The sequence below is a fragment of the Microtus pennsylvanicus genome, chromosome 2, assembly GCF_037038515.1.
Source record: "Microtus pennsylvanicus isolate mMicPen1 chromosome 2, mMicPen1.hap1, whole genome shotgun sequence".
Classification (NCBI taxonomy): Eukaryota; Metazoa; Chordata; class Mammalia; order Rodentia; family Cricetidae; genus Microtus; species Microtus pennsylvanicus.
Window position 1 is genome coordinate 122,900,906 of NC_134580.1, and position 23,832 is coordinate 122,924,737.

The 23,832-nt window shown below is 44.5% G+C and overlaps 1 protein-coding gene across 3 annotated transcripts in view; it reads left to right on the top strand.

The window, feature by feature from the left end:
- Window positions 1–23,832, top strand: part of Cfap61 (cilia and flagella associated protein 61) — a 270,585-nt gene that overhangs the window by 23,237 nt on the left and 223,516 nt on the right. For all 3 annotated transcript variants that reach the window (XM_075962374.1, XM_075962373.1, XM_075962375.1), the window contains exons 7-8: window positions 10,132–10,264; window positions 22,437–22,596. In XM_075962374.1, the coding sequence (XP_075818489.1) occupies window positions 10,132–10,264; window positions 22,437–22,596 (293 nt within the window). The remainder of the gene's footprint in view (window positions 1–10,131; window positions 10,265–22,436; window positions 22,597–23,832) is intronic.

Below are 23,832 nucleotides of genomic sequence, written 5' to 3' on the forward strand. Positions count from 1 at the left end.
AAGAGTGCTAGAAACACAGACATTGCATGGCCTCATGGAGTAGGCGTGGCTTCCTGCCTCTTAGGCTGCCGCTTTTCACTGATTTCCTCCACATTTGACATCTGTTTCATCAGTAGCTACTCGCACTGATAATTAATGGTGAGGAGCACAGTTCTTAAGACACTAAACCAGGGACGGGTTTGGGGGATGTAATTATCCCTCCACTGTTTAACTAGCAACATATTCAGAACCGAATGAATTAGCACCATAATCCCCTCTCCTGTTTCTTTCATTTGCCACGTGGAAAACGATGCTGTAATCTGCTCTTCTACGCAGACACTAATTAACAAAGTTACTCTTCGCTGTCTTTCATTATGTCTGAAACAAAGCGTAGCTGCCGCCGGACACACCTTTAAAAGCCACAGTGCTCTTAATTAATCTTCAGTGGTGGGTGCGAGGTGTTCGTGGCATAGAAACCCCTGGTCTTGGGAGGGTGGGGCTTCCTTTTCCAAGTTCTCGCCGGTGTAGGGAAGACTAAGCCAGGAGAAGGGTTATGCACTGCCTGGGAGTGTTGTTAAATAGCTCGAGTTCCCCTGCATGGCATCCTGCCTATTTGCAGATGACGATGGTTAATCATGTTGGCTCAATTACTGTTTTTCAAAACAGATGAAAATTTTCTTTGTTAGAAGAGAGGAAATCAGGAACTCCGTAAATGTTAAAGGACATGGAAATGCCAACTGCCCAAATTTGATTGTTACAGCTGCATGCTTGTATCAAATCATGCATCCCGCACAAATATGTACAATAAAGAACACATTAATAAAGAATTTAAAACTTTAACCTTTAAAAAATAAAAAGAAAACTAATATTTCAAACAATGTCTTTTTAAAAACACTGCCTTTTGTGAGGCCAGCCTGGTCCACAAAGTGAGTTCCATGACACCCAGTGCTATCACACAGAGAAATCCTGTCCCAAAAAACCAAACCAAACAAACAAAAATAAACAACAACAACACCTACCTTTCATTCGTGGAGGCAGATATTTCATTTACTTATTTGTTTGTTTTTCGAGACAGGGTTTCTCTGTGTAACAGTCCTGGCTGTCCTGGAACTCTCTGTGTAGACCATGTTGGCCTTGAACTCACAGTGATCCACCTGCCTCTGCCTCCCAAGTCCTGGGATTAAAGGCGTGCGCCACCACCGCCCGGCTGAGGCACTTTTAAAAAAAAAATAAACATAACCTTAAATCTATTTTTACTTACTATTTGTTTATTTGTGTGCATGGGTGTTTTGTCTGCATATGTGTCTATGTATCGTGTGTATACTTGGTACTAGAAGAAGGCATTGGATCTCCTGGAGCTGAAGTTACAGACAGTTGTGAGCAGCAATGTCAGTGCTTGGAATTGAACCCAGGCCTTCTGGAAGAACAACCAATGCTGTTAACCACGGAACCACGTCTCCTGCCCCAGAAGCTAATTTTATAAAACAGCTGATGGTTTTTTGCTTTTTTCAATTTGACTTCTAAGCAATTCATAGGAATTAATGTTTTGAGCTATAAGTAATCAAGATCCTGAAACATTTTAAAAGGAGATGTAGAAAAATCACAACATTTATCCGGAGACTTTCTTGTCACCAAATTTGGGAAATGTGTTACCAAAATGCTGCACCAGACTTGTGTTTTGGTGGTCAATCCGTCGGTGAGGGGGACACGTGCGTCCAATCCCAGCGGTAGAGATGGCAGGGAGGACTTACATGGCCTCTTGCAGATCTTGAAGTCTTCCTAAGGTATAGAAACCTTGGGTTTAACAATTCCCCATAAGTTTAAAAATCACAGTTTCCAGTGATCATAAATTGAATGGGCCTAACTGCCAGTTTAAAAGTTCTAGAATGAACGTTTAGAAATGATGAATTTAATTTTCGTAAGGAAGACCACTAGAGGGCACAAGAGCTCTTGGAAAGAAAAAGGTAGTTCATTTTTGAGCCGTGGATGAAAAGAAAAAAAATCTAGTTGCCAGCAACCCCATGTTGCCCTGTCCCATGTTGACACAGTGTTCTTGATTGAACAAAGCAATCTGTATTCTTTAGAACTAAATTGAATTTTCTGTTATTTTTTTCAAATATACTACAGTAAAATGTATTTGTGATATTTAAAATGACAGCTTTTTTAGTAGTATATTTTAAAGTCTAATTGGAGAAATGCAGACCCTTTAGCTATGGAAGATGCTTGGAGGCTGGCGGAGGAGTCTGGGAAGTCGTCTTGATGTGCAGACTGCCTCTGTGCTGTTGCTGAGGTGACCTTCCCCAGCACGTGACACCACACACCTCTCTGACTTAAGGGAAGCCAGCCTGTGCCTTTTCCTCTAGGATGGCGGTCTTATAGAGCAGACAGGATGTTGCATTAGTGATGTGATCTGACAAACTGTGTGTTGCCAAGAGACTTGGCCAAACTGCCAGGAAGGGTTATATGGGATCCAGGGCACCACCGTGTCCCTCCTGGCTCAAGGACACAGTGAAAGGATGGCTAAGTTTGTCTTTTCATCTCTCCATCTTCCAGAAAGTCAGCCAGAGCCACCACATGGGCCATCCTTAGTTTTTGCCATGCCCTAAATTTAGAAGATACCCAATCCCCCAGATGAGGTAAAACCAAGTTCAGCTCCACTTTTGTCTGACCTGGTTCTCAGAGTCCGCTGGACATCTGAGTGCCTAAGAGAATGGCAAATCCTTATGGGTTGGACCTTTTGTTCTCCTAAGAAATTCAAGTATTTTTTTAGTTGCTAGCATCGACAAGCTCATGATTTCTCCTCCCAAGCCGCCTTCTGAATGAAGATGTAAAGGAATACTACTTCTCTGAGAACCGTGTTTCTGTTGTCCTCCGTGCTGAGGGACTCTATAACCTCAGCGCGGTCATCACTGTGGGCATCACTGTGGGCATGGTGAACAGCCTGCAAATGCTAGGACGTGCCTGCTGAGCGTGCCACCCTTGCGCTGAGATGGCGCTGTCATCTCGTCTTCAGAGAGAGAGAGAGAGAGAGAGAGAGAGAGAGAGAGAGAGAGAGAGAGAGAGAGAGGAGAAAGAGAGAGGAGAGTGCTCTTAGAGACATTTTACTGCATGGATGGTTCTCCTTAGCCAGAGGCATTCTTGCCACAAGGCTGGCTTTGTCATATGCCATTTGAGACTTGGAGGCTGATGTCATCCGTTAGCATTAGCGCTTAGGGTGATGCAAGATCTTAAATTATCGATTACCCCAAGGAATGCATTTAGTGTGTTGAACAAGTTCCTCGCTATCCATTTTGGAGAAGGGCTTAAGGGACAGTGCTCAGAACTCCAAGGCTTGAATGTTTACTTCTTGTTTTTTCTCAGGAGAATCGGTATTAAGGTCTGATTTTGGACAACTTTGCTAATGGGCTGCGGGAGGTTCATGGCTTAGGGCTTTTCTAGATCTTTATTCCTGAATATCCAGGAAAAATATTCCTGAATATTTTTTTTAGTTTTAAATTATGACTATGTGTTTCTTTATTGTATGAAACATTTACAACATACCAGTCTCACACAGACACACACACACACACACGTACATACTCACCAAAATTTCGGGCCACAATTTTATTAAGTTTGTATATAAATATACAGCATATAATTATCAAATCTATGTACATTAATGTAGTTAAAAATTGCCATCTCGAACTGTTTTTTTCTATTTTTATGTTGTTTTACTTCAGAGACAGGGTCTTACTATGTAGCCTTGGCTGACCTGAAACCCGCTATGTAGACCAGGCTGGCTTCAGACTCAGAGACCTGTCTGCTTCCCAACTCTGTGCTTGGGTTAAAGTTATGTTCCACCATATCTAGCCTCAAAAATTTTTTAAAAAAAAACAATATTTTCACTTATTCTTTGAGAATGTCTTATCATCTGTTTTGATTGTATTCATCCCCTCATACAACTCCTCCCAAATTGTCCCTCTTGTCCCTCAACTTCATATTCTCTCTCTAATTTTAGAAATCCATAGTCTGGTTTGTGATAGCTGACTACCCTGGGTGTAGGGGCTTCCCTGAGTGTTACTCCATTGGAGAAAACTGACTTCCATGGCCCAGCTGCAGTTAAATGTAGACAGCTCCTCGGCTCGAGGTGAGACCCGAGGCCCGCTTCTCCTCCTTTGTGCTGGGATCTTTGTCTGGCCTGCATTTGTGCAGGTCTTACGCATGCTGTCACAGTCTCCGTGAGCCCGCGAGTACATCTGCCTCCTTCTCTTGCAGTCACCTGCCATCCTCGACCTTTACAGGGTTTCTGCCCCCTCTCCCTCATGGATCCCCGAGCCTTGAGGGGGGGGAATGTAACCAGACACCCCACTCGGGGCCCAGGAGTCTGGTGTCTGTTGTTCTCTGTACGTTGACTGGTTCTGGGTTTCCATGACAATTGCCATCTACTACAAGAAGCTTCTCCGATGAGCCTTGAACTGTGTACAAATTTCACATTCTAGTTTGGACTCTGGGCTCGGATTCCAGGCCTAGAGTCATATTTCGTCATATAAAATAAAATCATATAAATAAAAATTGAGTTTGGGCTTTGTTAAAAATTTTTTTGGACAGATGAGCTGTGTATACATACCTATAGATGATTAGTCTGATGCATCCTGTCACCACTCAGTAACAGCCACAAAAAATAGACCCCTATGCATATACATGCACACACAGAGGGCTTTTTTTTTTTTTGGTTTTTCAAGACAGGGTTTCTCTGTGTAACAGTCCTAGCTGTCCTGTTCTAGAACCAGGCTGGCCTCGAACTCATAAAGATCTGCCTGCCTCTGCCTCCTGAGTGCTGGGATTAAAGGTGTGCACCACCACTGCCTGGTGGATTCTCTTTTATTTAAAACTTCTTAAATTTTACATACTAACCCCAGTTCCCCCCTCCCTTTCTTTCCCCCACTCTCCCTTCCCCATCTTCTCCTCAGAGGAGGTAAGGCCTTTGTTGGAGAGTCAACAAAGTCTGGCATACCAAGTTGTGGTAAAACCAAATGCCCCTCCCCTCCCAATCAAGATTGAGTAAGGTATCCCGCCATAGGGAATGGGCTTCACAAAGCCAGTTCATGCATCCAGGATATGTCCTGGGAGTTTGGACTTTCTTATATGAATGCCATTTCAGTGTACTTGTCTTAGGTGTTATTATATCGCTGTGAAGAGACAGCATGGCCGTGGCAACTCTTATAAAGGAAAGCATTTATTTGGGAGCTTGCTTGTAGTTTCAGAGGCTTAGTTCTTTATCCTGGTGAGGAGCGTGGCAGCTGGCATGGCAGCGGGTCCTGGGAATTAGCTGAGAGCTGCACCCTGGTCCGCAGACAGAGAGAGAGCAATGCTGAGCGAATGTCAGCTTTCGGGAACTTTCAAGCCTGCCCCCAGTGATTCGCTACTCCAACAAGGCCACGCCTCCTAATCCCTCTCAAATAGTGCTACTCCCTAGTGACTAAGCATGCAAATGCATGAGCCTAAGGGGCCCATTCTTTTTTTTTAAATTTATTTATTTATTAAAGATTTCTGTCTCTTCCCCACCACCGCCTCCCATTTCCCTCCCCCACCCCCAATTAAGTCCCCCCCCCAGCCCGAAAAGCAATCAGGGTTCCCTGTCCTGTGGGAAGTCCAAGGACCTCCCACCTCCATCCAGGTCTAGTAAGTTGAGCATCCAAACTGCCTAGGCTCTAAGGGGCCCATTCTTATTCAAACCACCATAGCACTTAGAAATGATTAGAATATTAAGTTATTTTTCCAGTCGTGTAAAATAGCTTTGATATTTGTTAAAATAGGTTTGATATTTGTTGACCTGTGTTGATACACCCTTAATTTTTGGGTAAATGTTCTCAAAAATGGAATCACAGGCTATTTCTCCTAGAACATTACTTCTCCGAACAGTGTCACCAGGGATTCTTTTTAATGGGGGAAAAGAAAGCCTCTGTGGACAGTGGCTTTTTTGCAAGGGTAAGTGGGAAACAAGCAGAGTTCTAGGTTCTTGTTGCTGAGGATGCGAGGCCTCACACAGAGGGCAAACACTTGCTGTGTGGGCAGTAGGCTAACACTCCAGTGTGCCACCCCATCGCGTGGTCCCAGGATTCATGCCCCACTCCCTTTGTAAATGAGAGCACCAAGACCTGGAGGTGAAATATCTTTGCAGGTATCTCAGCAGGGAGCGGCAGAAGGCTAAGGAGAAGGGTTGTGGAGTGGCCAGTGGAGTACTGTAGGTTCAGATTTCCAGAGGCATCCTGGGATTAGTAGTCTTTTCTCACAGAGCTGTGAGTGGGGGTTCTTGGGAAGGACCCAGTCCTTACTGCCTGTCACTTCTGCACCATAATTCAGAGCTGTGTTAGATCTTCTGTGCCCCCCCCAACTTATTCCTTGGTTATTAAGATGCCACATCTTGCTTAAAATAATCAACGCTATTGCGAGACACTGTATATCCAGTGATGATCCCAGTGTTGAGTGTTTTGGAAGAGGAGCCTGGAAGGAAGTGTTAATGGAGGGTGGATGGTGCAGGTCGTCTTCAAAGATGCAGGAATTAGGAATAGGCAAGTGGATCGGAGTTCTGAGTAGGAAGAGAGGCAAGAAGCGTTAAAGAACAGTGCATATGTCAGCTCGCACATGGTTGGGATAAGGCGGATGTGATGGAGGCGAGGGCCCTTGGACCCATCCGGAAACAGCGAGGAGCTCTCAGACATTTCCAAGTGACCGATGGAGCCGAGGGAAGCAGAGCTGTGAGGCCACACTGACGGTGGATGGAGCAGCCAATGGGATGTCAGGGTAGTGGTCCAGCCTTCTGGAGTCAAAAACTCTGCCTGCTGATTGTGGGTGTTCTCCAGTTCTTACCGGTTCCTCCCACATGAGTGATAATTATAGTCTGATTTACACTTACACGTGTCTGATCACGTGGCATAGTGGATGTAGTTCAGAGATAGAACACTGCATCTTTGATAGGCACAGGTGGCAGATACAGGGTCCAGACCAAAGTGGTCTTTTTTCTTCTAGTCTTTTCAAAAGAACACCCAACAGGCCTTTGATGGATTTATGGTGGAGCTTCACATATGTGGTCACCCGGCCACAGATGACGGCTGATAATTCTCCAAGTGATCAGATACACACGGAAATACGTGGGCAGGTGTCAAGGGCAGCATCTGAAGGGCACTCGTGTTTTAAACCTGCAGTTGGTGTTCGATTTTGGCTCCCCGTTTGGGCCAGTCCCTCTGATGCCCTGGTGTGAGGGAATGAGATGGCCAGTGGTGACATCAGAGCCAGGGTGATAGTAAAATTCAAGATTTTGGCTGCTTAGATGGGAACCGCTGCCTTCCGTCCTTTCAGAGTGTTGAGAGTTAACAACACCTTTGGTCACAGTGTGGTGGCTGACCAGTGCTGCCTTTTCCCTTGTGAGTACCTCCTCACAAGGAAGAGGAGGGAAGTTTAGGGAACCAAGGGTGCAGTGGGCCAGTAAAGAGAAATGCATAAGGAAGGCTAAGCATTCTTTGTCATATGCTTCTCTGAGCCTTTACTATGTGACTATGACCCTCCAGGAGAGGGCTCCAAACCATTCTTTTCTCATTGTTTTGTTTTGTTTGCACGGAGCTTTCTCCTCCATGGCCCTGAAGTCATGGTACCCAGAAGTCATGTTGATCAAGGAACATCTAGATATTATGTATGTCTTTCCCTTTGGTATTTGGCTAGCTCTCTTAGCTCTGAGATCTGAGTTGGTATTTGGTTTGGTTTGCTTTTTTGAGTCAGGGACTCACTGTGTATCCCTGACTGGCATGGAACTCACTACATAGACCAGGCTGGCCTTGAACTCACAGAGATCAGCTTGCCTTTTCCTCTTTCAGTACTGAGATTAAAGGTGTTCACCACAATACCCAAGAGGTGTTTTGTTTTGAGACAGAGTATTGCTTTGTAGCCCAGGCTGGCCCCAAATTCTTTATCTTTCGCTCTCAGTCACCTAAGTGGTGTGCCTCCTTGCCAGGCAGCTCTGATTTTTTAACTGTTTATTTATGTATTATGTTTCTGGGGATAATCCCCAGATTTGTGCATTCTAGGTAAAATGATCCACCCATATCTCCAGTCCAGATTTTTATAGAGATCTGTCTTTTTTAAAAAAATATATTAGTTTCATTAAGGTATTTGGAGTTTTTTGTTTATATATATATGTGTGTGTGTGTGTGTGTGTGTGTGTGTGCGCGCCATGCATACATACATACGTACGTACACACATCACAAATGACTAAAGGACTCTTGGATCTCATTCCTTTCTTTTCAATATGCTTTTAAGAATATTTAGTTTTGTATTTTACCTGTCTAAGATCCTCTAATACTGTGTTCCTGATACTTAAAAAAAAATACTCCAAATTCACGTGCTTTTCCCTGTAGTGTGTTTGAGATAACTTTCGACCTATATTCTCTCTACGCTTTTTTTAAAAAAATATTTATTTATTTATTTATTTATTTATTTATTTATTTATTTATTATGTATACAATATTCTTTCTGCGTGTATGCCTGAAGGCTAGAAGAGGGCACCAGACCCCATTACAGATGGTTGTGAGCCACCATGTGGTTGCTGGGAATTGAACTCAGGACCTTAGGAAGAGCAGGCAATGCTCTTAACCTCGGAGCCATTTCTTCAGCCCCCTCTTTCTACGCTTTTTAGTTCATTATTCTATCATCTACTCCGCCACATCTTCTAGTATGTTCTCTTCGGGGCTGATTCTAGCCCTGACTTATTCCAGCGGTGGTTGAGCCTGTGCCAGTAGAGGCCAAAGTTTCATCCTGGGAGCCGGATGGAGATCATTTAGTTGAAAACATCTAATTTGGGGAAGCCATCTATGAAAGACTGGGGGGTTGTTACAGCGGGGTTGGGAGGAGTTGTGACCCATCTGGTTGGATGATGAACCTCGGTCACTGAGCCAAGGACACTTCTCTCAACTATTTTTGCATGCACTTCCGGCTTTCAAAGAGTGTCATAAAGAATGCCATTTTGAAGGGCACCGTGAACTTTAGGTCTGGCAAAGGCAGGACTTTTGTTGGCAGGCCTGAGCTCATCCCGAGGCCGTGCTGCAGCTCTGTGGGCTTGGGCAAGCCATCTCATAAACCCTGAGAGCATCTGATCAGAGGAAAGGGCACTGCCTGACCCCTGGGATTGCTCTGAGAGGCACAGCAGCAGAGATGGAGGAAACATTGAGCCGTATGCACATATGGATTCCTAAGTAGACGGGGCTAGTGTCAGCCTCAAAGATAAAATGGGGCGGTGGAGATGATAGACTAATGAATAAAAAAGGTAGAGAATAAAGGTCGATAGTTATATCAAACATACTACGGGGAAAGTCGTGGGAATTTGGAATATTTTTTAGTAACAGGAACACAAGATTAGAGGATCTTAGGTAAAATACAACACGAAATGTCCCCGAAAGTATACTGAAATGAAGAAAGACATGGAGTCCAAGAGCCAGCATCACCATGTGGTAGTAAGCCTAGTTCCTACTTCCGGAACTAGGTGTCAAGGACATTGTAAAGTGTCCTGAGAATGGAAGTCAAGGTGAATGTCCCCAGAACGGTGAGCAGGGCTTGGTTACCTTCATAGCACTTTTCCCTCCATGGTAAATTGCAGAGATGTCTCAGAAAAGAAACATAAGGGTAAATAGTGACAGCAATGGTTCTGCAGTTCAAGGTAGACACACATGTGCGCACACACGCACACACACACACACACACACACACACGAGTGTTTTAAAAATTTAAAAAAGGAAAGGGATTGTGGGATAATGCCATAGAAGTGGTGATCCTTAGAACACATTTGGGAAGTGCTGTCCTCCACTGTCCTTGGGTTCCTGCCGGATGCTGCCGTCCCTCCCAGTCTCCAGCAACACTGACCCCTCTGCTGGCGTGACCCACCTCCCTGTCCTTCTCATCCCTGCCACTCTTCATCTGGAGAGCTGTAGTGTCATCTGAAATATTTGAAGTTATGAAAGTGTCTTACAGTTCTGGTTGTGACGGCATCAATCACTTTCACAAGTGTTGCTGTATCTTTGGCCCTTCCCACAGGGGTAGAGCACAGTAGGTGTTCTGTGTGTGTGTGTGTGGGGGGGGAGAAATGGCTGGAGCGAACACTAAACCGGAGGCTCTCTGTTACACAGGGTAGAAGACCATGACGATCTCATGCCAATATTTATGCACTATGACAACACGCTGAGAGAAATTTATGGCGAATACTTCCTGGCTGAACTCATAGAGGCCCAAGACGAAGAGAATCATGCTGTGGTGTGTGAGGTTGGTGACTGGCCCTCCTGGGGACATAGTGAAAGGAACGAGAGGAAGGAGCCATGCCTCTGCTGGCTTGCTGAACATCCCTGGAGTTGACGTGCCCTTCCCTCCTGCATACCCTTCTAGGTGATGCCAGGCCAGCTTGGGGGCCCCGAGAAAGCTGGGTGCTGGTCACGTCCTGGGCCAGCTGGTTGCCACACTCCTGGCCGGGATTTGTGGTGTGGAACTGTCCGGTGTCTCTTGGATCTGGCAAGGTATTGGAAGAGCAGAGGACAAGGTTAAGTTTAGGAAGAAAAAAATTTTTCTTTAGGTCCTGGTAATTGAGGAGGAGGGTGTCAGGGAAATCAGAGAGGGGTATATCTGACCTGTTTAAAGTGAGTCCTTCGATTCGGCTCTCTGGAACTCATAAGATTCCTTGAGTTTGTAAAACGTAAGTTTCAGACACATACATTGTATAAACAGCAGCATATTTATGCCAGAATGACTGTGACAGACGTTTTTGCACAATGAAAAGTATCTTTAGAAAACGACCACAGAGAATTTAACATCTTTGATCTTGCAGTAGCACAGTGGTAGCACTCTGCCAGAGTTGATTAATAGCCTATCAGCATTTTATTGATAGTGTTAAGACTCTAAACGACAGCATGAGAGAGAAATATGATAACTTGCATTTGTCCTCAGACCTTAATAACTTGCAGGTGGTCCTTGGTTCTCTAGTTATCAAGGTGAGGACGATCCAGCAGTAAGCACCATCCCTCCGTGGTCTCTGCTTCAGCTCCTGCCTCAGCTTCCCTCCATGCTGGGCTGTAAACCTGTCAGTCATTTCTTCCCTTTCCTCCCCCAGTTGCTTTTGGTCTGTGTTCTATCCCAGCAACAGAGACTAAAGTAGGACAGAGGCCACAGTGTTGCGGGAGGTCCTCCCACTCCTCCAACCTATCGCCGCTGAGATACCAGCCCCTTGGGGCGTGGTCTCTCTCCCTTTAAAAAAGCGGCCACTTCCCTCTCCTCTCTCTCTTCACTTCCTGCTCCGCCGGCGACTAGACTCCTGGTCGCGTAGAGGGCTGTTGCCTGGGACAGTGATCTGTGAGTTTTTCCCCTTTAAATAAATATCACCCTATTAATCATAATCCCAAATTGGGGTGGCATTGTTTGTGACTTACGCCTTCATTTATAGTGAAAAAACAATCTTTCAAATCAATAACTATAAGAGGCCATCCTTTTGGTAACAGAGAAGGCAAAGGAATTCCAGACTGTAGTGGGCCCATAGGTTGAATTACTTTGTTGACAGCTCTTAGATCTGTCACCATTCTCCATTTACCAGATTTCTTTTTTACAACAAACACAGGAGAATTCCAAGGGCTGGTTGATTCTTCAATATGGTGAGCATCTAGTTGCTCTTGCACCAGCTGTTCCAATGCCTGTAGTTTATCTTCAGCTAGAGGCCACTGTTTGATCCATATTGGCTTCTCAGTTAGCCATTTTAAAGGTAGGGCTGTTGGTACCTCTAAAGGTTTGGTATTTGCTGTATGTTCTTGTACAGCCTGAATGGCTGGTGACCTTTTTCCATAATACCTCATCATATCCTTCCCCGAATTATGAATTCCTGGAAATACAGGAATGTTAATCTGGGTATTCCATTGCTGTAGCAGGTCACGGCCCCATAAATTTATGGCAATATTGGCTATATATGGCCTTAGTCTTCCTATTTGCCCTTCGGGCCCTATGCATTCAACCCATCTTGTGCTTTGTTTTACACGAGATAGGGTTCCAATTCCTAGGAACTGAACATCTACCTCTTGAAGAGGCCAATTCGGATGCCAAGATTCTGGGGTAATGATACTTACATCCGCACCTGTGTCTAATAAGCCTTCAATAAAAGTGCCATTTATACAGACTCTTAGCTTTGGTCTTTGATCATTAATAGAAGTCTGCCAAAATATACGTTTACTCTGTCCTACTGGTTTTTTTGACTCATCCTCCACACGTAATTCATCATTTAGACCAGTATTACTTTTTACAGCAGAAATTGGAGCTTTTAATTTTCTTGGTGAGGCACGTTCTCCACTGTGACTGGGAATGACTGGGCCACTGTTGGCTTGGGGGCCTGCGAGAGGCCCCCCATGGAGTTTCCCGATGATATCGGATTGCCCCGTCTATCTGTTGTTGACCTACATTCGTTGGACCAATGCCTGCCTTTACCACATCTCCTACATATACCTGAAGGCCGAGGTCTCCTATTTTTGTCATTCCCAGAAGAGATATTATTCCTAGAAATTCTTTGCCTGCAATCCCTTTGTAAATGTCCTAATTTACCACAATTAAAACACCTGGCAGTTTGATGTCTCCTCATTGCTTTGGAAATCACTTCTCCTACCCAAGATTCATCATTATAGCTAAACGTCTCAACATTCATCGTATGCTGAATCCATTCATCCATAGGTGCTGATCTAGACTTTAAAGGCCCAATTATCTTTTTGCATTCTATGTTTGCATTCTCAAAAGCTAGAGATTCAAGAAGTATTCGTCTAGATTCTGGGTCTGTTACCCCTATGTCCAGAGCCTTAATCAATCTTTGCAAAAAGTCAATAAAGGGTTCTCTCTGTCCCTGCCTAATTCTGGTATATGATTCAACCCTTTTTGCTGGATCTTGTATCCTATTCAAAGCATTTAAAGCTGCTTGGTGACATAGACACAGTACTTCATCGTCATAAAGAGCTTGGACCTGTGGATCAGCATATTCTCCTGCACCAAGAATTTGATCTTGGGAAACCTCAATACCTTTTGCTCTTCCTTGCTGTTCCATATGTTTGGATTCTTCTCTGAAATAAATTCCAAACATCAAGGAAGGTCCCTTATCTAAAACTGCAGACACTAACTGATGGAAATCATGGGGGATAGCTCTAGCATTAGAAGCCCAAGTCTTTATCATTTCCTTTACATATGCATTGTGCAAGCCAAAATTAACAACAGCTTGCTTAATTTCTTTCAGATCATTCATTGCTATTGGTGTCCATCTAGCTTCTCTGACTCCCTTTGAGCCTTTAGAAGTTGACGCTTTGTCAGAATCAAGTATAGGGTATGTCGCTAGAACCCTGGGTAAGCCAGTTCTAATAGCTGGTGGAGGCATTGTATCCTGTCCTTGTGCCTCCTTACTCTGTTCACCAGCTGCAATAATTTCTCCAATCTTTTCAAATCTTTTTATCATTGTCTCTCTTAAATCCTGAATCTCTTGACCTGTATATATTTCCAGTGATTTCACTGAGGTATCAATTTTTTGGTCCCCATTCTGCACCTGTGATTCCAAAGCTTTAATTTTTTCCTTCAAAGATAACATGTCCTCCTTAGACTTTTCTTGTATATCATGTAGATTCCCATCTTGGAGGTACATTCTGTCTGTTACCTTATCAAAACTTTGTGATAAACTCTGAAGGTCAAATTCAATAGCCTGAACCCTTTCAGGTAACTTTCTAATACCCTTGGATATGGAATCAATTTTGTCTGTCATAGTATCCACTTGTTCAGATAACCTCTGATTTTCAATAATTTTAATCCTGTCAATTAGTTGTTCATTATTAGTTCGTAAAGATTCTATCATTCTTAGGAGTGCCATATTCTTCCTTAATGATAGAATATGAAAAAGAAAACTGAAGCCTAGTAACAAGCAAATTAAGGTATTCCCATAATCATATAGACCTTGTATGATGTAATTCATTGTATTAGTAAATACAAAATTACTAATCCATTGTATTAGTGAAAACAAAGCAGTAAAATTTGCGTTAGAAACGAAAATTGCCATATTACCTATTGTCCAGCAGGTGGCGCTGTTGCAGAATCGCGATGAAAACATGGTCCTGTTTCAGTGCCTTAGTAGATGTTAAAAACTGGAAAACGCAAGTTTCTCAACAAAGTAAATGTAATTAAATCAATTCCAGAGATGGAACCAGAAACCCAGAATCCAGGGGTAGAGAAGAGCAATCTGGAAGCTGCTTATGCCTCCACGTGACAGAGTCACCCTGAGGGGTTGCAGCTTTCAGCAACCGCGTGCTCTGGTTCGTGCCACTTAAGAGCTGTGCTTGCAAGGGAGATTTAAAAACGACTCAGAAAAGAGCAAACCACGCGGGCAGAGACTACGCGGGCCTGTGGAGTTTAAATCCACGGGCCTGTGGAGTTTAAATCCACAGGCAGCGGCTGAGGAAGCAAGGGCTCCCGCCAAGCCGAACTTGCGGCCGCCAAGCCGAACTTGCGGCCGCCAAGCCGAACTTGCGGCCGCCAAGCCGAACTCGCGGCTGCGAGCCGTGAGAGGTTCTAAAACCAAACGTTGGGTGCCAAAATGAAGGCGTAAGTCACAAACAATGCCACCCCAATTTGGGATTATGATTAATAGGGTGATATTTATTTAAAGGGGAAAAACTCACAGATCACTGTCCCAGGCAACAGCCCTCTACGCGACCAGGAGTCTAGTCGCCGGCGGAGCAGGAAGTGAAGAGAGAGAGGAGAGGGAAGTGGCCGCTTTTTTAAAGGGAGAGAGACCACGCCCCAAGGGGCTGGTATCTCAGCGGCGATAGGTTGGAGGAGTGGGAGGACCTCCCGCAACACCACAGGGAGTGTATGATGTCAGAACAGGGCCACAGGAGTGGGGTCTTTCACCCACGCTCATGCAGTCTGAGGAAAGCGTCTGGAAGCAGCAGGGGTTCTCACACTTGAGCTGCCTGGGGAGCCCTTGAACTAAGGAACCCCAGGAGACTTGGCCTCACCCAGGCAGCGGGTGGGGAGGAGAGTGGGGGCGGGGAGGCTGCTTTTCTCTAAGTTGCAGGGTGTTGTTGCTCAACGGACTTGGTTTTACATTAAAAAACTGGGAAACCTTCCCCTTGGTTCTGGTGTATTGTCACCCATGTCTGGAGTAGGTCTTCTATCAGCTATAACTGAGCAGCTCAACTTCCAGAGTGAGAGCTGGTTTGCCGGACAGGAGACATGATGGGGAAGAGCCTGAATGAATTTTAGGGCTCGTCTTTTCGTATAATGTAACAAATGCGGGCTGGTAAGATGGCGTGGAGAAGGGCACTTGCCCAGTGAGTCTAGTGAGCTGCGTTTACTCCTGGGAAATTGTGAAGAGTGGAGGGAGAGAACCAGCTCCACACTGTTGTTCTTTGACCTCTGTATGTGCATCTTGGCAAATCCGTCCCAATACATACATACACACACACACACACACACGGGCACATAAATACTATACTAAAAAATTTAAAGCCTCTTTAAAAATAATAATTAACAGATTAACAGCCAGGCAGTGGTAGCGCACGCCTTTAATCCCAGCAACTGGGAGGCAGAGACAGGTGGATCTCTGTGAGTTCGAGGCCAGCCTGGTCTACACAGTAAGTTCCAGGATAGCCAGGACAGTTTCACAGAGAAACCCTGTCTCGAATAAACCATTAACAACAATAATAAATAATAATAGTAAACAAACGTGAAGTGAATAGAGCTCTTGGATCCCTACCCATCCTGTTCGTTAATAGAATCATAATTATGTTTTTGTTTGCAAACGGATGTTTGACTTTGATTTTTAAAAGAGATTTCTATGCCAGCTGCTTGAAAAGCATTAAAAATTGGAATTTGCAATTTTGTTTCTGGGGTGATATTTTTAGGGATTCTTTCTTCATACACTCTTTTCTCTTTTGCTGAAGCTGTAAGACCTCTTAAAGAACATGACTTTTCTTGAAATTTGAGAGCAAATATTGTGTGTAAATAAGGCGAGCAGTTTGAGGCTTGCTTCCACATCGGGCCTCACAGCCTTGGTGACTACGAGACTCTCCCGGAAGACATTCAGACTTTGTGCCAACTTCATGCCAGTGTCATAATTCTTACAGTAACGAATACAGAGTCAAATACTCCAAAATAGATGTGGGCAAAGGCTTTGATTGACAGCCCCACCTTCAAAAAAGAATACAGAAATTGTCAGTGGCACATGAGAAGGAGTCATTGGCATCGTGAGATGTCAGTCTCATTAGTCCTTTGGGAAGTGTTAGTCAAAAGCATAGCGAAGCCAGCCATGGTGGTTCACATCTGGAATCCTTGTACTTAGAAGACTGGGGCAGGACCAGCCCACATGCAAAACAAAATCTAGGCCACTCTGTTTCAAAAACAAAACAGAACAACAGAAGCTGCAGTGAGATCGTTTTACTCCCAACAGGGTGGTGGTAGCAGTAACAACATCAATAATAATAATAAATAGAATAGTAATGCAAGTTTTGGCTTGGAATTCAAGGACATACTGAGGTGGATGGCCCGTTGTGACAAGAGATTTATTTGGAGAGTTATTAGCATCATAGACGGAGACAATGGCAGTATGGTGGGGGCTCTGAGGAGAGTTCCAGTCCATGGTACGGTACAGGGGTTCCTTCTTTTATGTTTCTGAGTGGGGAGGAGTGAAAAGGACATTAAACGTCCCTCTCTTTTACTTGAAGTGGGGTGTTCTGCTGGAGTAGCCAGGGAGCATCTTAACGCTCCCCATGTGGTTTTGACGTGCGGTCTGCTTGATGGCTCTCTTCACAGCTCAGTCAGCCTTCAGCTCTAGGCTGATGAGAAAAGGAAGGGTCAGGAAGCATTTGGGCCAAAGCAGCACCATTTTGAAAAGCAGTGTTTTTCCACAACCGCCAAAAACTACAGGCAACAAATAACGCAGAGCCTGAACAAGGACTTTGGTCTTCCTGTTATGTCTCCATCTGTGTGATCCAGTCTTCATTTGTAGGAATCTTTTAGTTCTCTGGTTTTGTTTAGGGTGTTAGTGCCACCCCAAATCCCTTGAGGAACTGATCTACCGCAGTTGTGACCTCTGCCTTGTTCGTTTTCATGGTCTATTTCTTTCACTTTCCATGTGAACATGGAGGTGAAGAAAGCCACAGGTTGGAAGTGGCAGTGTCAACCCTGTGACGTTGTGTAGTGATAGGAGCGGTGGGCCGCTTCCCACCACCTGGCTAGCTTTACCTGAAATAGCAACACACAAATTGTATTCATTTAAGTAGTTGGGTGTGGTGGTACACACCTTTGATCCCAACACTTGGGAGCCAGAGGTAAATTGACCTCTGAGACTTCAAGGGGCAGAGGTAGATTGACCTCTGTGACTTCAAAGTGTGGCAGGACACACCTTTAATCCCCATGCCTGGGAGTTCAAGGACAGCCTGGTCTACAGAGTTATTCCAGGACAAAGATATACAAAGAACCTGTCTCAAAAAGTAAAAACAAACAAAATAGAGGTTAAAAAAAGCCGCACAAAGATGGAAAATACACAGAAAATGAGATGTCTCTGTCTTTTCTAGAGTTTTGGAAGTTGCTTACTTCTTGTTTACTTAGGGAATATTATATCCTTCTGGAGTCTTTGATGGAGTTGAAGAATAGATAGATGATTATGGTTTTCTATTGTTATGATAAAGATAAATAGATATAAATATTGTAACTTTCATTCTTGCTTGATAACTGTTTTGTTATATGCAATTTAACTATGTTAAAGTGAAACCCTTTCTTTTTTGTTTAAACAGAAAAAGGGGAAATGATGTAGGAGGGTCGGTCAACTCTCTATGTGTTACTTTCATTGGTTAATAAAGAAACTGCTTTGGCCCTTTGATAGGACAGAAAATTAGGTAGGCAGAGTAAACAGAACAGGATGCTGGGTAGAAGGCAGTGAGGCAGACGCGCAATGAAGCTCCGGCCCAAGATGGATATATGTTAGAATCTTCCTGATAAGCCACCACCTTGTGATGCTACACACATTAATCAAGATGTGTGAGTTAGCCAGTAAGAGGCTAGAGCTAATGGGCCAGGCAGTTTCTTTATTAATCAATGAAAGTAACACACAGAAAGATGACCAACCCTCCTACATCAACGTTGGTGTCCCTAAGAGGTGAAGGGGTCAACCTATTCTCCTCCAAAGGCTGTGCTGCCTCAGCCATCAGAAGCTTTATGTTCCAGAGAGAGGAGATCACAGATTGTATTCAAGGACAAGAACATAGGCAGGGCCTGGGAACAGGAACCAGGCAGGAAAGCCACATCTTGTGTCTGAAGCCTTTCCAGGTTCAAGCTAAATACTGGTCCTACTGTCCCACCCTACCTGTCATCCTGGACATGTCACTACCCTGGGTGGAGATATCTGGTCTAGCTTGAGAGAGCTAGTTGTCAAATCCTCAGGAACTTTGCAAGCTATTTGCTGAACATAGCCATTATTAAAACTTGTAGGCTCACACCTTTAATCTCAGCACTCAGGAGGCAGAGACAGGCAGATCCCTGTGAGTTCGAGGCCAGCCTGGTCTACAAGAACTAGTTCCAGGACAGCCAGGGCTATTATACAGAGAAACCCTGTCTTGAAAAACCAAAAATAAACAAACAAAAACCAAACCAAACCAAACCAAACAAAACAAAAAAAAAATTGTATAGGCTGCGGATGTAGCTCACTGGGTAGAGTTCCTGCCATATAAAACCAGCATGGTGGCATGTACCTGTAATCCTCACACTCGGAAGGCAGAGACAGGAGGATCAAAAGTTCAAGGTCACCCATAGTTAAATAACCAGTTCAAGGCCAGTCTAGACAACAGGTGACCCTGTCTCAAAAACAAAACAGCAAACAAACCCCCAAACAAAAAGCCACTTGTATAAACTTACAGTATAAAAAATTATAGTAAATAATGTTTAAAGGGTACAATTGATTTCTTTTAGTATTATGTAGCTCTTGGGGATTTTGTCTGTGGTCTTATCCCGTGGACATAGTATTTAATAATGCCATCACATATCTCTGCCCTGCATCTCTACTCCATGTTTGATGACGTCAGTTGGCAACTTGAAACTACCATGATGACAGTATCTTACCATTGGCAAACACTAAACATCCGGGCATTTCTTCCCAACACTGAATGGGCATTTGTTAACATCTCCTGGGGCAGCCACTGTAAGTGTGTGTTCCAGTTCTGGAGCTGCAAAGGGACAGCTCTGGAGGGAAAGGTATTCTGACTTGTGGGGAATTCACATGATACCTGGAGCTGCAAAGGGATAACTCAGGAGCTGCGAAGGGAGAGCTCTGGAGGGAAAGGTAACCTGACTCAGGAAGTCAGGCCTAACTCATCAGGAAGTAAAGCAATATGTGGAGCTGGGGTTGTGGTAGAGGATGGTTTCCCCACAGGACATAGTAGTCAGTAGTCTTGCTCTTCTCCCAGAGAGAGCTGTTACAGCTGAGCTCTGCTCTGTTCCCCTCTAGGATCGTCCTAGCAAAGCTATCCCCTTCTTCTGCTCTGCTCTTCTTCTGCCCAAGATGTTACCTCTTTTGTTTCACTCTGCTAAAGCAGAGACTCTGCAGAAGTGTAGCAATCTCCTCGGCAGCGAAAAGTTTTTACTTTTTCTGCTCAGCTACCCTAAGGGAAAGTCAGCTACCCTAAGGGAAAGTCTCAGCAAAGGTTCTTCTTTTCTGCACTGGGGAAAGAGCGTCACCCGAAACTCTTTTTTAGTAAGAGATTTATTTAGGAAGGAGGATTCCAGGAAAGTAGCTGCCTCTGCCAGGGTGGGAAAGAGCTGCCCACAACAGAACAGGCAGAAGGGTTTATATAGGGCTTCTTAGGGGCGGAGTTTTCCCAGGGAGATTATTTTCTGTTCAGAGATTGGTTAGTTTTCCTGCTTAGGGATTGGTTGGTTTAGTTGGTCAGGGGCAGAATTGGCTCCCATTTCAAGGCCAAACTATGTTTCTTTCACTTCCCCCTTTTTAACTTTTTGGCTCTAGTTTTGGGGCCAGGGTCTATTTTCTTTCACTGGCCTCTGGTTTCAGAACCAGGGTGGGCTTCTTTGGCTGGTCCATTTACCCTGTAGCCACCACTAACCAAGGGTAACAGGACAACGTGCATCAAGTGTGCCTCTTTCCAACCCACGTACATCAGGTGTGCCTCTTTCCAACCCAGTACATCAAGTGTGCCTCTTTCCAACCCAGCACAGGATGGTTTCAGGCTGAGCACGTAGAGCTCTTGAGGGCTTGGCTTGCGTTAGGAGAAAAGACATTGCCTTGTTGAGGAATTGTTGACTTTCTCTGTCCTGTTTGCTACTTTGGAGAAGTTCTGAGCTGTGGCTTTGCTGCAGGTTCCTTGTCATAAGTGTACCTTGACATCTGGTGTTTACTCCAAGCTGAGATTTCAAGGAAGGGTAGTTGGAGGCCAAGGCGGTTCCTAGAGACAGATGGGCAGAGCGTCTGTTTTGGCATCATCCCGGACATGGGCAGCAGTGGTCCGAGAAAGCACCACTGACCTGCAGGCGGGAGAGAGCCTGCCAGGTTAGCCGTGCACTTGGCATCAAGAGAAGGGGATGAAAGCCAGTAACGGTCACAACGAGGACAAAAGCCCTCATTATGAAATATTGTCACCCAAAAGGGATGCCTGACTGTGTGGGTTTTGGTAGTGGCATTATGAATGCCAAAGTGCACACGTGTCTGTGAGTTAGACCGATTTGTGAAGACAAGGCAAGCTCACAGATGGTTTTCCAGTGTCCTAAATCTTATCTGTGTGGTCATGTAGACACTCACAGGACAGACAGGAAGAGCAAAATCTCCAGTTTTGTCCTCCAGACTTTGACGGCAGAAAATACCTGTGTCCGCTGAACGGCAACAGCAGCCAATGCCTCTGTACTATACAAGTGACACACACACCAACATACCCCAGGCGAGTTTTGTAAATTGGTATTCCAGAATGGTGTGTCTCCAGGCAGTCATTTGAAAGGAACCCAAAGACCAGAGCGGATGTGTCCACCCTCTGTCCTTGCTCTGCAGCCGCCTCTGACTGTGCGCTTTTGTAAGTTGTTACAACCCTAGCCGAGTGATGGGAATATAACAGGTTGTGGAATTGGAGAATGCTAAATCTTTGTTCCTAATGGCAAAACATGTTTTTCTCATTTTCATCAGAATGTGTGATCCATGCCATTTGAAACCAAATCCCCAACACAATGAGCCATTAGTGTAACAGCTCATTACTAGCGGCGGTCTTATAAATAATACATTCTTATCATGCACACGCAGCTCGCCATGAAGCCAGCAAAAGGTATTTCAGGCCATGGAAGTTTCGCTGCGCCAGCACGGCTGTAGATTAGAAGGACATCTCCATGTGAACCAAGATGGATGCCAATTTTCCCTGCCGGGAGTGAGGCTGGCCGTCTCTTTCTGCACATATGGTAGATGGATTGGTTAATCAGCGTCTGCTGAGTCTTGGGCCTGAAACGACAGAGAAGCCAGACAACTGCAGCTCCGCAGCCTTTGTTCGGGAGTGCAAACAAGACAAACAATTACTTGTTATTTGGGGAAAAAATTAAAATGTTTATTTTGGACTTTCATTAAAGTGTCAATGGCTTTATAAAACAGCTGTGTAAATCAGCCTTTTATAGCAAGTATCATTTGGGGAGGGGTCCTGGAAAGAAAGGAAAATGCAAGGAAGATTCATTTTAAAAAGGACTCCTTGAAGATAAAGGGCACCTTTGTGTGTTTTTCAAGCACACAAAGCTATTGGAGAAATAGTTTGCTATCTGTCTTTTGCTGTATCATCAAACATCCGTGCCGCTGGCTTCTCTGCTGTGGGATGTTGAAGCCTCGCCCATTGGTGAGGGGCTGCCCCTTGGGAATGGATGGTGCACAGTACCGTGAGTCCACTTCCTAAATAGAATGGCTGTGTCAGTCAGTCAGTCAGTCAGTCAGTCACTCAGCTTCCTGGGAGTCTGTGTTCCTCATCAAAAAAATTTTTTTTTAAAAAAACCATATATTAAAACCATGGCGACCATTGCAAAGAGCTTCATAGCCAGGGATTTAGTGTGCAGAGGGTTGTTTGTTAGTATGTCAGTCCAGACTTCACGGAGCTCTTTCCCTCCAAACAGGGGAGGTGCAGGGAGCGGTTCAGAAAGAGGACAGGTGTAGCTTTCCAGGGTCTCCTCAGGGACACTCTGGTGACTCCCTAAGTTATTTCCCAACTGCTAAGAGCATCTCCAGTGGTCACTTGTTGGATATGCCTTTGAGCATGTTTCTGTATTCTATGCATTGCACTGGACACAAGAGTTACTGGAAGACCTTTCCACCCTTAAATAACCCAAGAGTGTCCCCCACGCTCCCAGCGGGCCACATGCCAAGAACTCTTGGCAGATCTTGAGTCTGATAGGTGGCTGTGTTCTGGTGTTGCAGGTGGAAGGCAAGGCCGTCGGGTTCATGAGCGTGTGCTCCAGCGTGAACTTGCCCCTGCTGCACGAGTGCTTCGACCTGGGCCCTTTCCATGGGTTCTGTGTCCCACATCCTGACGATCTTCTGGAACCATCAAGAGAGTCAAGTTTGAAAGAAAGCCAAGGTACGGTGGCTGTCCCAGGACATACCAGAAAAGTCAGCACACATCTTACACACAGCTGTGCTAGTCACAAAAAGTCCCTTCCAAGTCCCATTTATGGAGTACATCCACACGGTTATTGGCATCTTTGTGAAATCTGTGGGTCTCTCTCTCTCTCTCTCTCTCTCTCTCTCTCTCTCTCTCTCTGTGTGTGTGTGTGTGTGTGTGTGAGAGAGAGAGAGAGAGAGAGAGAGAGAGAGAGAGAGAGAGAGAGAGAGAAAACACCAGAATATAATAAATAACTTCAAGAATTCAAGGGATTAGGGAAATATCTTAGTGGCAGATCACTGGTCTCATATGGACTAGGTTCCCTGGGTTAAATCCCCAGTGCTTAAAAATTTAAATGTATAAAAAGCAAACAAGCTTGAAGACTCTGTATACTTTTAAACTTTGATCTTTACAATAAGAATTTCTGTGTTTATGTCTTTGGGCAAACCCTCTGTAGCATGAGTGTATTGCAAATGGTCATTTTGAATTTGTACAACTGATTTCTGCATATATGAAATAACATCAATTTTCACTTTATATTTAAGTGTGTATGTCTGTATGGGTATATACTGTGTGAGTGTGTGTATGTGTGTGTCTGTGTATGTAATTAAGAGGGTATCCGATCCCCTGGAGCTGGGGTTACAGGTCATTGTGAGCCACCATATGGATGCGCCACCATATGGATGCTGGAAACTGAACTCAGGTCCTCTGCAGGAACAATACAAGCTCTTAACCTCGAGCCATAAAATGAATTTTGAAATATTGTCTGTGTCAGCATTTCATGAAGTAAGATGAGGTAATCTCTGCTGATAGCTTCATGGTTAAGTAGTTTTTTTTTATGGATAGATAAGGTTCTTTAAGATAGATAAAAACAGGCAGGCGAGCTTAGGTGTGTCAGTTCAATTCTCTTATCTGGGTTCCCCATGTGTAGGGTGAGGAAAACTGCCATCAGGAAGGAGTTGTGGATTTTCACTGAGGTATGGCTTGTAAAATGCTATACTTGGTGTCCATGTCTTGAATGAATTTAGTGAGCAGTAAACATTGATAATAGTGGCCATTGTTTCTTTATGATTGGCCATTCAGTCACTTTTTGGGGGAAAATCATGATTTTTTTAAAAATTGTACTGCTTCCTATAACATGAAGGGTTTTAGTAAGGTTGTTCAAAAATAGGAAGAGGAGCAATATGGTTGGTGGCACAGGACTTGGTGTTC